General features: G+C 37.2%; 1 protein-coding gene across 1 annotated transcript in view; it reads left to right on the forward strand.

Moving 5' to 3' along the window:
- The first annotated feature begins 3,804 nt into the window (after positions 1 to 3,804).
- LOC125254118 (segment polarity protein dishevelled homolog DVL-3) overlaps positions 3,805 to 13,110 on the forward strand; it is a 34,809-nt gene continuing 25,503 nt past the window's right edge. The window contains exon 1 of the mRNA XM_048168560.1: positions 3,805 to 4,428. Coding sequence (XP_048024517.1) covers positions 4,268 to 4,428 — 161 coding nt within the window. The 5' untranslated portion in view covers positions 3,805 to 4,267. The remainder of the gene's footprint in view (positions 4,429 to 13,110) is intronic.

A 13,110-nucleotide genomic window follows, 5' to 3' on the forward strand; every position in this document is an offset into this window, starting at 1 on the left:
AGGTCTTACGGGTGTGGAATGACATGAGGGTGAGTAATAAATGACAGAAATTTCATTTTTGGATGAACTAACCCCTTTAATTTTTATTACAACTACATTATTTGTAGTTATTATTACTTAACCATTACAAATCCCATTGTTTTAGAAAAAGAAAGGAGAAAAAAAAGAAGGTAACATTGATTTTACCATGAGAAGTAAACCATTGTGTGGTTAATATTACTATGTTAATGTTACTATGTAAAACGTATGGTAAATTTACCAGAGGCATAGACTATAATAGTCAAACACAACTTTAACTTTGACTATAAGAAGATATTTATACACGTTTCAATCATGCAATAAAAACAATTGCTTCCCTTTTGTCAGTAAGATGGATGGGCCTGCATTTTTGTTCATCAAAACTGAGTAACGGAGGACGGTTTTACTCTTAAAGGGGACCTATTATGCCCCATTTTACAAGATGTAAAATAAGTCTCTGATGTCCCCAGAGTGTGTTTGTGAAGTTTTAGCTCAAAATACCCCACAGATCATTTTTTATAGCATGTTAAAATTGCCACTTTTTGGGTTTGAGCAAAAACACACCGTTTCAGTGTGTGCCCTTTAAATGCAAATGAGCTGCTGTGCTCTGCCTAAGAGGGCGGAGCTTCAAGACCTCATTCTCCGGTGTCAGGAGTCAGTCAAGACACACTATGTCAAATGTCAAAAAATGGAAATATATGCTGCATGGAGAGAGAACGGGTATAGTTTAGATCAATTACGGTTGTAACTTATATTGTATTCTTCCACTATATTAGTACAAGCCTGTTGTACTGTTCGAATGATGGCCAAAACTTTACAGATGAGTTTATTGTACTTCACACAAAAGATGAAGCATTCGTTTTCACTCTAGAAAATCTAATTTCTTAATAAGAACTTAAGAGCTTAATAAAACAGTGCAAGTGTGCATTATAATATTATCCATAAACTCTCTCTCTCCCTTACATTATCATCAACATACACAGCGAAGTACACAGAAACACTTGTTAAAACTAGCAGTAAACAAATATATAAACACCTTATGCCTTTTTGGGTGGTGCTCAATAAACTGGTAAACTTTATATCCGTAAATTAACTCTGATGAACTGTAATAAAGTGCTCTCACCTTCATTACTGCCGTATCCAGTATCACTCTGGAGACTGTATGTTTTGTATTGTCCCTTTTATTGACATTCGTTCACAAAGCAGTCCGGAGTGAAATGATTCGCGCAGACATAAACGAATTTCCGTAGAGTTAAGGGAGGATTTTCTTTGAAAACAAAATTGATCCACCTCGTCTTCAGTGGCTCAGATTTCGGGAGTAAATGGAGAGAGCTATGTGGATTAATCCATCCACCTACAGAACACCTAAAACGCCTGGGAGACGTTCTCATCAGTGCAGCAATGGCGGACTGTGTACAACTCGCTGTGAACTCACTCAGGGCGGTTCTGTGTTAAAACAACAATGTCTGTCAACATTCATGGGTGGGGCCTGTGGCTAATGTGACATCATACTGCCAGGGATCTGGAAACGGCTTGTTCTGAGACACTGCTTATGATTTATGGGGATTAAAAAAAAGGAGTGGTTGGATTTTTATCATTATAGGGTGGTTGTGTACACACACTGTCAACACACATTTATAGCCAAACACCATGCAAAAGTGAATTTTGCATAATATGTCTCCTTTAAATCTTTCTCATCCTCTAGTCTTTGTCAATTTTCTGTCTTCAACAAACTGTCCAAAAAAGTGACTCGGAATGCAACCGTTTGTATGCTAATGAATTAACTGTACACTTGTACACTCGCACCAATTATGAAAATGGGCGGAGCTATGTGGCGTCAGAAGTGTTCGGATCGCGAGAATCAAAAGAACATGTTTAGTTCAGATATTTTATTTAGCCTAAATTATAGGGTCACATGGAAAAAATTTACTGAAGCCATAAAGTGACATTATTTTCATGACAATTGATCACCCTGCCCCTCTCTTACTATAATAAAATGTTTTTGTTGTTTTTTAAACAGCATAAATTAACGGCAGTACAATAGCTGAGATGTATAAATACTTTACAATGTAGGCTTATAAATACCAAAGACTACAGAATGACACAAGACGTGTCACTCATATTGTTTTGAATGGGAGAAAGTGCAACGCGCAATATGGCAGAATAAGTCCCGCCTCCTAAATAAGAGCATGATTCGAGCGTTTGGAAACAAAATTTATGAGACAATTGTTGTCAGATTTCATTGGTGATTTCAAATATGAAATTTAATCGAAAGCTTGGTGAACAGCTTTGGAGAATTTGATGTTTCCCCATTCAAAGAGATAGGAGCTGCACTTGGATGCCTGAGAGGGTGTTTCAAAGATGGCCGCCAAGTGAAATGACTTGTCTTAAAGGTGCAGTATGTAGGATTTCTGTCCGCTAGAGGTCGCTAGAAGCCTATTCAAAACAAAGGCGTAGCTTGATGACGCCAAGTTTGAGCGCGGAATCTTGGGACATGTGGTCTTCACCTCAACGGACGGTGCAAAAGAATTGAGATAGGACTCGGGAAGAAATCATGTTCATGGATGCGATTATTAATGTTACTGTAGTATGAAGCAGAGCAGGACCGAGTGTTGTGGGAGCTGACGAGGCAGCTGGAGCGATTGCGCAACACACGCCTCACGAGCAGCAGAACTTTTATTATGACACAGAGTATGAGGTAACGCAGCTCTGTTTATCATATTAGATACATTTGAGAGTGTTGAAAATTATGTTATAGCGTTACTCTGTGCATTCGCTCGGCGGCTGCTGTGAGACACTGTTACATACTGCAGTAAGATAGATCGATTTTAGAATATCATATTAAATACTGGATGGCTTGTGTTGATAAATGGCATGCAATTAATTTTAAAACATATGATGGAGAAAATGCTGTATTACTGTTACTAAAAATAAAGCAGCTTCTGATTATGCTATGTTAGCTACTTCACAAAATAGTGTTTTTCTCTGAGGCATGGTAAAGCATGGTACTCGCAAAAAATCAACAAGAAAACGTATAATATATTAAAGCGTCTTTGGTGTTTCCATGGTTTCTACAAAATAAAACCGGCAACTGAGGGTAACGCAGGTATGACGCAATTAACAGGCGACTCCGAGTCCTCACACGTCCCGGAGCCTTGGGTAAAATAGCAATTTTCTCACGATTTACAAATAGTTGCAAACATTTGGGATATTGTAAGTACTCAAGTGAACAAAATATATAACATTGGCCTAGTGGTTTTTGGATATTTTACTGCAAAAATCTTACATATTGCATCTTTAAAGGGACTTAGTAAATACTCAGTATTTCAGGGAGGCTGGTTGACAAAAAAAAATGTGACAGTGCAAAAAATGATCCTAAAATAGTAAAAATATACATCTGTCAAAATTATTTGACATATTTCATGAGATTTACCCATAGACCGTATAAAACAGGATTTACCTCATAAAACGCAAGTCATGTCTGCTATATTATTATGAACAATATTTTCTCGTGCGCCTCCAGAGGTCAACCGCTGAGTTGAACAGCTGTATATGAACCGATTCATCCTCTAGAGGGCGATATCGGCACACTAATAATAAATCAATAGTCTTTGATCGTCCTCTTCAGGTAAATCACAGCAAAAAGACACTCAGATGCAGATTTGTTGGAATACAAACTCACATCCCCAACATATTTAGGAACATTAAAAATAATTTACCAACCTATTTAGTTTAGATGCAGTCAAAAAAAGGCAAGTTGTTCTATTGAGGGATTAATATGCAGCAGCAACAACACGACTTAACGGCTCCTTGCGCAATTGAGAAGATTAAATACATTTATAGGCTAGCAGCCAAAGAAGAACAGTGTAATATTTGTATAACTCGTCCTGTAGAGGGAGCGCAGTGGTGTATCGATAGGAGGGGCTATCTCACATCGGCCGACAGTTGTTTCCAAAGGACAGAGAAGAGGAAAAAGCAACAGTATCCATAGGGAGCCCAGAGAAGACCAACCTGTACTATTCTTTCGCTTCATTTTCGCGTCTATTAATTCTATATTCTGCTATTAGATAGATTTGTGTGACGTACGACCGCACGGATACTCCTCTATCAGGTTTTATTGTCGCTGACTGAAGAGCGCGCGGAGGTTGAGAGTGGACAGAGGCGCGCTCGAGCGTTCAGCGGTGGAAGCGGGAAGCGCGCGCCGCTGTGGGGCTGATGCGCGCGGCCTGTCCCTCAGCAGCGGCCCGCCATGGCGGAGACCAAGATCATCTATCACCTCGACGAGCAGGAGACTCCCTACCTCATCAAACTGCCCATTCCCGCTGAAAGCGTCACTCTTGCTGACTTCAAAAATGTCCTCAATAAACCCAACTACAAATTTTTCTTCAAATCCATGGACGATGATTTCGGGTAAGGCACAATATGCATGTTAAAAGACAATAAAACCCTTTCTGTCAGTATCGTTAACGTTACCTCAGACTGACCACTTTTAACGGCTTTATTTTGTTATTCACAAACCTTCCGTTGGTTTCCCTCACACAACCTCGGCTCTGATTTAATGTGTGTATTCGTATTGTTTCCAGGTCATTGTAAACGGTATCAGACAGGTAATAAACCGTAGTTTCCAGCACAAATACGTCTATTGTGTAAACGGTGGTCTTTAGATACAGATCTGGGGTCAGTGAAGGAGAGGAGGCTTTATGTGCTTTGCTGTTCAAAGTCTGCGATGGTTTTAGATTATGTAAAGGAAGAGACATGCTTTAGTTCAGTGACAGTTCAGGTGTGATCCCAGACTGTGCTTAACTGTTCATGTTTCATGTTAAAATAATGACTGACAATAACATATGTATAACAAGATGTAATTATACAGTATTGCTTACATAGTGATTACTCATGTAATTGCTCTGTGACATTAACAATGCAATGCAAAGTGTGAATGAAGAATCAGCTGTCACTTTAGCCAGTGAATCCAGTTTCCATTCCCACTGACATGGAAAATCTGGATTTTAATTGTGCTTTTCATGAACAATTGTATAGTGAATAAAAAATTTCATACGCTTTAACTTTTATATAAAAAAGGAGAATGCATAAACAAATTCTTTATCCAGTAATCAGAAATGACTGGAAAAGACATGGATATTAATTGATCAAAGCTGTGAGAAACTTGACATTCACATTTTGAGATAGAGGCGAGATAAACTGTAACTCATAAGAGCGGACCTCATGTTTGAAATAATCTTACATTCAGTCTCTCTCATCATCATCTTCAACTGCTGACACACTTTCTGATTTGCACATGATTTACACACTTTTAATCAGCTCTACTTTAAACAATAAAACCAATTCATTCCTGTATATCTGGCCTAATTCAGGACTTGTTACCCACAGGGTTCCCACAGTCATGGAAATATTAGGGAATTTTATTTCCTGTCATGAAAATGAACAAAATCCCCCCAAAAAGAGGAAAAGTCATAAACAAAAGCTTTCTATAGCGACCAGTGTTGATGGTAACGCATTACAAGTAACTTGAGTTATGTAACTTTAACGTACTTTATGTATTTAATCTCACTTTATTAACCAATGTCTTTGCTGCTGACCTTTAATGATCTAATTCAACCATACTAATAAGCAAAAAATATTTTAGATTAGATTTGGAAATAAGAGGGTTGAACTTCCTTCTGTATTATATTCTTTAGTCCAGAATGGCAGCACAGCTGAGCTGTGCCAAAGTCCCTTTAAAGTCGCCATGAAATCAAAATCGACCCTATTTACTTTGTTAGTGCACATTACTAGTCTTGTTGTGAACAATTAATGTGTGCAAGTTAATACACAAAAAACAACTGTTTGTTGTGGTAATCTTTAATCAAAATCTGAAAAGTTACTTCCGGTCTGGTATGGCGTTCTTTCCCTGATGACGTCAGTTTGACGGCTTGGGTTGAAAACGCTTAAACCACTCCCCTCTAACTGTTAGTCTGCTATGAGCGAGAGACGGAGAGGAGGAGCGCTAAAATGAAACCCTGCCCCTATATTCAATATTCCGTTTCTCTTGGAAATACGTCACAACACTGGAGAAAAGTCGTTTGCAACTTCCGGTTCACAGGGACTTTAAGACTTTAAGTCATTTCACTCGGCGGCCATCTTTGAAACACCTCTCGGGCATGCAAGTGCAGCTCCTATCTCTTTGAAAGGGGACACATCAAATTCTCCAAAGCTGTTTGCCAAGCTTTCAATTAAATTTCATATTTGAAATCACCAATGAAATCTGACAACTGTCTCATAAATTTTGTGTCTAAACGCTCGAATCATGACAAAAAACTGTATTTTCAGACTAGATCAAGCTAATGCGCATGCGCAGTCCTAAGTGCGCGTCTCTATAGGAAACATGTGTCTGACTGTTTCTATAAGAACCGGAGCTTTTAACGGCTGCTGCAGTGGTCCAATGACTTTACCAATTAGCGATTGGCTCTTAATTAGAAGGCAGGACTTATTCCGCCACGTGTTGCACTTCCTCCCATTCAAAACTATATGAGTATTCTGTAGTCTTTGGCTGCGCCCTCTACTGTACAGGCGTAAATATGCATTTTCTTCTGCCTGAGGTTAATACATTTCACTTTTGGTGTGAAAGGACCTTTACATTTGCCAAAAATAGAAATTTTGTATTGTTATTAAAAAACAAGCAAGCAAGCCCAGCTCAGGTGAGAAAAAGTAATGTAACAGATTACTTTTCATAAAAAGTAACTAAGTAATGCAATTAGTTACATTTTAGTGAGTAACGCAATATTGTAATACATTACTTTTACAAGTAACTTTCCCCAACACTGATAGTGACTATATGTGCAACTCAAAAAATATTTCAAAACTCTTGGTGAGTGCAATAAATAATTTTTAAAAACCCGTATACGCTAAAACTGATGACTGGAAAAGCCATGGAAATTCATTGGTCAAAAAGTGTGGGATCCTATCTGTCATTATTTACATGCCATTGTTTCAATGCTGCTTTGTTTATAAAGCAGCAGGCTGTGCATTTATATGGAGGAGTTTTAAAAAATGACTTCTACCACCACCCCCAGTGGTGCAGCAGTCTTTCCAGTGTTTATGAGAGGTAAAGTACATTTTAGTGCTGTTGCGCACCTCCCAACGCATGTGGCTGAGGTCTGGAATGCTGACTTGGAAACAAGGAAACACTTGGGAATCATGCTCACTGATCCTCTGAACAGATTTCCACAGTCACTGTTAAGCCACAAAGAACAGTGTCATGTTGCGAAATTCAAGTCCATGCGATCTGCTTTTTGTTTGCTTTTCTTGGCATGCCAGAAGGTTCTCCTTTAGATGCCAAGCTACACAAACCTCTTCGCGCACACACAGACCCATCCACCACCTGCAAAACAGGACCCTCCTAACACATTTTCTCTGTCCACGTTGCTTGTTTGTATCAATGTACTGCCCAAACCAGCTCATCAAGGTGAACAGCCAGCCATTGTTCCATACCCTCTGGCATAATCACTTCCAGACTCCACACTGCCATGCCATGATGCAAAACAGGCCCGCTTGATTCATGCCCATGTGATTCCAAATCAGAACATTATCTGAATTCATCTCGGTGACCTGGAACAACAGGCAAACTAAATGAAAGAAGATTAGCGACAAGTTGTGGTTAAAGCTTCTGCATTACAGCTCATAAGTTTTACCTAACTGATTGGCAGGTATGCTTTATTATTTAAAAAAAAAATCAGCTTATGAATCCCTCAGTTTCTGTCTCATATGAATGTGAGAAGACCATTTAAATCACAGGATTTGACACATTATGATAATTCACAGATTGCAGGGCATCATGATCTGATTATCCTGCAGCTTAGTGTCTGTAAATATCACTAAAGCAGAAGTCATGATAAATGAGGCCAAATGCACAAACATTTGTTTATCTAAACGGACTTAGTGTCACCAGCACCAAGGCACATATTGGCTTTTTTGTGAGAAGACATGCTAATAAATATCATGCATTACTGATATGTTTTTTAATTTATTTAAAATATAGCAAATAACCTGAGCAATCTGAAGTGTTAAAGGGATAGTTCACCCAAAAATGAAAATCTGTCATCATTTGTACTTGTTCCAAACATGTGTGAGTGACCAGACACAAAAGAAGTGACCAGACAGTTGATGGTAGCCATTGACTTCTCTATTTTTTTTTATTTTTTCCTAATATGGAAGTCAATGACTACCGTCAACTGTCTGGTTACCAACATTCTTCAAAATATCTTCTTTTTAGTACAACAGAAGAAAGAAACTCATACATTTTTGAGTGAACTATCCCTTTAAGCCAGATCAATATTATTACATGATCAAGCGTGTTTTTAAACAACAAAGAGATTTGTTAAATATGAGGTATTTTTAATTTGTAACTTTTTTTAGCTGACATTTTTCTTTGGTCCTACTATAGCATCCACTTTCCTGCAGTCAGATGGCTATTTGCTGAAAATTGCCACCTAATTAATATTCATGAACTAGGCTGATTAGTTTTGTACCCTGAAAAAAAAAAAATCAGCAGAAACAATTTTCACTCAGAAATTGCTAGTAAATTTTACAAACAGTTACAAAAAAAAAGGCAAGACATTGAATTAAACAACATTTTGAAGTAGAAAAACTGATAGTATTTTCTGGTAAAACATACTCCAATAATCATTGTATAACTTTGAAAAATCATTTCTTTTATAGTGAATATGATATAATTTATAATGGTCTGAATTCAACATGTCTGAATAATTAAGACACTAATTTATGGCTGTGTTGATGATTCAAAAAAGCAATGTATATTAATATTAAACTGAAAAAATAAATAAAAACGATCCTAAAATGAATTGGTAGCCAATGTAGTGAAGCTAAAACTGGAGTGATATAAAATATCTGTTATAAAACGGTTAGTTCCAGTCCTTGATTCTGATTAGTCAATAGCTTCTGGTCTATATAGCAAAATAGTAAATTGGTCTTCGCTACTGACTGACTCACTCAAACAGTCTTTGCCTGACTTCTCCTAGTCTGTTTTTAGTTGATCTCCATGGGATGACGCATTCTGTTGCTGTTCACGGTCAGGGACTATTTTTTCCAGCTGAAGGAAGGCTTTTAGTACTTGTACTTTATGAAAGTTGCATCGATATATGGGTCATTGATGAAAATGTAACCAAAATTTAGTTTTTACTAAATGACACTTTCTGTTATACCGAATGACGATATTTTCAAACAGTGCTAACAGGCTGATATCTATCTAGCTAGCAAAAGGACAATCAAACATTTTATATTTAGTACAAGTTTTTAAGATAATACAACATTTTCCATGTTTAATAGTGGTTGTCCCGAATGACCTGATGTTTCGGGACGTGCATGAGCAAGTGAAAACATGAAAACTTGTTCATAATAATTTTTTTTGAGTTTGGTGTCATAAGACTAAATCTCACATCAGTCAGTCTGATTTCTGTTTTCATGGTGTCTGTCTCACATAACCATCAGCTTCATGCTTCAGTGAGAGGTGTAGATTATGATCATATGAAGCCAGCAGTAAAACTTTATCCTTTCAAGCTACTTTTTAACCCTTTGTATTAACACACATATGCATACATGCTCATTATTAACAACATTATATTGTTTCTCTACACGCTGACTTCATCCAGTGGCAGGAATGTGGCGTTATCATGATGTAGCATGAGTGTGTGATGAAGCTGACATCACTGATGTTTCATCAGTTTCAGGGAAGCAATCAGACTTTACGGTTTCATGTACTTGTTCTAGTAAAAAAAAAAAAAAGAATGACTGTTCTGCAAGAAGGTGCTATTTATGAGAAGAGAGATCAGGAGTATTTGATTAAAAGGGTCACTAAGTTTAATTCAGATAGACCTAGATATTGTGTGTGTGTGTGTGTGTGTGTGTGTGTGTGTGTGTGTGTGTGTGTCGGCCTCTCTCTTGTGTCTCTCTCATAACAGCTGTAGGGCCAGTAAGGCCATTAGCATCATGATCATCATTTTAGTACGAACACACACACACACACCGATTTCACAGACAGATGGAGGATTCTGCTACAGTAAAGCTGCTCACTGGTGAAACAGTAATAAATGGAGATTCAGAGAGTTTTAAAGTTTATTACATGGCATGCATCAGTCAGGACAAAAGTATGTTTTGCCCATAAGGAAAGTCATTCATGATTTCTTTTTTATTTGAAACAATATATGAAATTACAGTAGTATTGTATATTCTCACATCCAGTTCTCGAGCTGAACTCAGTCGGTGAAAAACATATTTTTGTTTGTCATTATTATTATTATTATTATTCAAAAGTTAGAGTAAAAAGAACAGTATAGCACGGCAAAACACCTTCACTGACATAATTTTCAAAAATAAAATGCTACACAAGTGTAGAATAGGAGGACAATATTCAACAGAATAACCCCATATTCACAAGACCTGTCATGATCATTAATTTTGTGATCATTAATTGTCATGCAAAAATTGTGATTAATGATTTAATTTTGTTGTACTTAGAATTGAATATAATAATAAAAAACCTATAATAATATTTATATTATGTAATATAATATGTTCATTTCATATTAATGACCAAATAAGTGAAATTTAAGCGGCGCAATTATTGTGGTAATGAACTGTGATTAAATTAAATAACCACAATCAGATGCTTAATCAATAGTTGCGACAGACCTATATTCACAGACATTTGAAAAGAAAAAAAAAAAGAAAAGTGCAAGGAATCATTAGCCTTGTTCATTATCATGGAAGCAAAGACTGAAATGTTTTCTTGTTGCACTTAGAAGGAAATGACCCATAAATTGTAAAATTATAAAGTTGATTGTGTTGTCACTGTTGGATTTCAATTACAGAGATCATTTCTCAGGTCATGTTGCTGAATTTGATTCTGTTGATTCTCATCGAGCAGCACAGCTGGTAAACTTGCGCACATACAGTAGACTCGCTCTCAGCATAATGCATCTGCTTATTAACTGTTTGTTTGGGAGATTTGTAGTGGACAGATTGTGAGATAGTGTGTGCAGGATCAAGAACGTGGTTTGTAAGTTACACAGAGTATTTAACCATCTTTGTTATAGAAGTTGAGATTTCCAGTTTATGTCGTGAATAAAAAATGCGTGAGTGGTCAGTCTGGCAAACGTAAGCAGCAGAGAGCTTTTCACTCACAGGCCGACTTGTTCTCTCTGATGGAAGTGATGTTCCTTTAAAGAAGACTGACCTACTTTCCCTGCTTTATTTTCCTGTCTTGTCCTCTCCTTAGTGCACGTATGAGTACAGTTCTTCATTTGAGTTGGACAGTATTAGCATATTGTATGTGTGTGATTTCCATGTTTTTTAGCATTGTGTGTATTTTGGGTCTCTGTGGATTTCATTGCATCACTGGCTCATTGTCGGGCAGTTTCAGGGTTTGGACTGCGTCTCTAAGGCAGAGGATAGAAAAACGAATGATGGATGAGCACTTTTGGAGTGCTTACAGCCCTTTCTTTTCAGTCTCATCTATTGTCATTTTCTCTATATTCTCTTTCTCCTCCTCCACATCTTCTGCTGTGGGAGTCCAGGCTTGTTTTCTGGACAAAATCTAATCAACTCGGGCTATGAAGAAGGAAGGCCTCTTCATTAGAGATCGGCTCTGCTTACAAATCAATGGGCCTGTCTACACACATGAGCCATCTGCACACACTGCCCCAATTCCACTGGGCTAGCCTGATGAAGGCTCTGTGTGTGTGTGTGTGTGTGTGTGTGTCTGTGTGCAAGGATTGGTGTACTTTTATTGCTAAAGTAGACTGAAAAGAGACAAAGAAATATATAAGACACAAATGTTGGTATGATGACATTATTGTGCTTGTAACGAATGAGGGAGATCTTTGGCTGAAACAGCTGGAAACCCCCTCACAACTGTCAAAAGATTTCCTGTCAGTCAAACCGGATTTGTTGTCACAAGAGACAGTTTGAATGTCATGTGGGGAAGGGAGGCAGATGAGGAGCTCATTGAATCTATCTGAAGAACCTTGCAAAGGTGTGGACGTCCATCTGTCACTGAGCATAGGCTATTTCATTCATTTAAAGGGTTTTTAGTTCACTAAAAATGTTGTTGCCATAACAAAAAGGAGATATTTTGAAGAATGTTCATGCTGCTTTTTGCCAAATGAAAGCACACAGCTCATTTGATGTTAATTGTCTTTAACTACGAACATTTGTACTAATAATGTACTAACATTTAAATTAATTTGATACAGTGCATGCACTTATTGTGTACATATGTTTTTACATTTAAAAAAATACTAGCATGTAATTGATTACACTGTTGACGCTTCCCTTACACCTTAACCCACCCTTAAACCTAACCATACCACCAAACATGCCCCGTACCCATATCCCACCTCAGTATCGGCAAGAGTTTTTTTGCAATACACCTTGAACACAAGAAGTACATTGTACCAAACATTTGTTACATAGTAGTTAAAGACACCTAATATAAAGTGGGACCTTATGTATAAACTGACCATGGTCTGTAAACTTCAAATAGGACAAAAAAACTTACCATAACATTATCAATATGACACATGAACCCACTGTGCAATTTGTTATTTGAATTTGAGTCATTCAATCATATTTTTGTCCAGAAGTTTCAAATAAGATCTCACTCACACTATTCACCTTATATTCCCAGAAAGCTTTCATATGGCATCTGGAGAAACTTAAAGTTGGCATAAAATTAAAATTCACCCTATTTATTGTCTAAATGCATGTTATAGACAATTCATCCGTTCATGTTTTATTTTTTTTAAAGTTTTTAAAAAAGTAAACTCGTAATGTTTAAAGGATTAGTTCACTTCAATGAAAATTTCCTGATAATTTACTCACCCCCATGTCATCCAAGATGTTTATGTCTTTCTTTCTTCAGTCGAAAAGAAATTAAGGTTTTTGAGGAAAACATTCCATGATTTTTCTCCATATAGTGGACTTTACTGGGGTTCATCGGGTTGAAGGTCCAAATGTCAGTTTCAGTGCAGCTTCAAAGGGTTCTACACGATCCCAGACGAGAAATAAGGGTCTTATCTA

Source organism: Megalobrama amblycephala, linkage group LG19, assembly GCF_018812025.1.
Source record: "Megalobrama amblycephala isolate DHTTF-2021 linkage group LG19, ASM1881202v1, whole genome shotgun sequence".
In the NCBI taxonomy this organism is placed as follows: Eukaryota; Metazoa; Chordata; class Actinopteri; order Cypriniformes; family Xenocyprididae; genus Megalobrama; species Megalobrama amblycephala.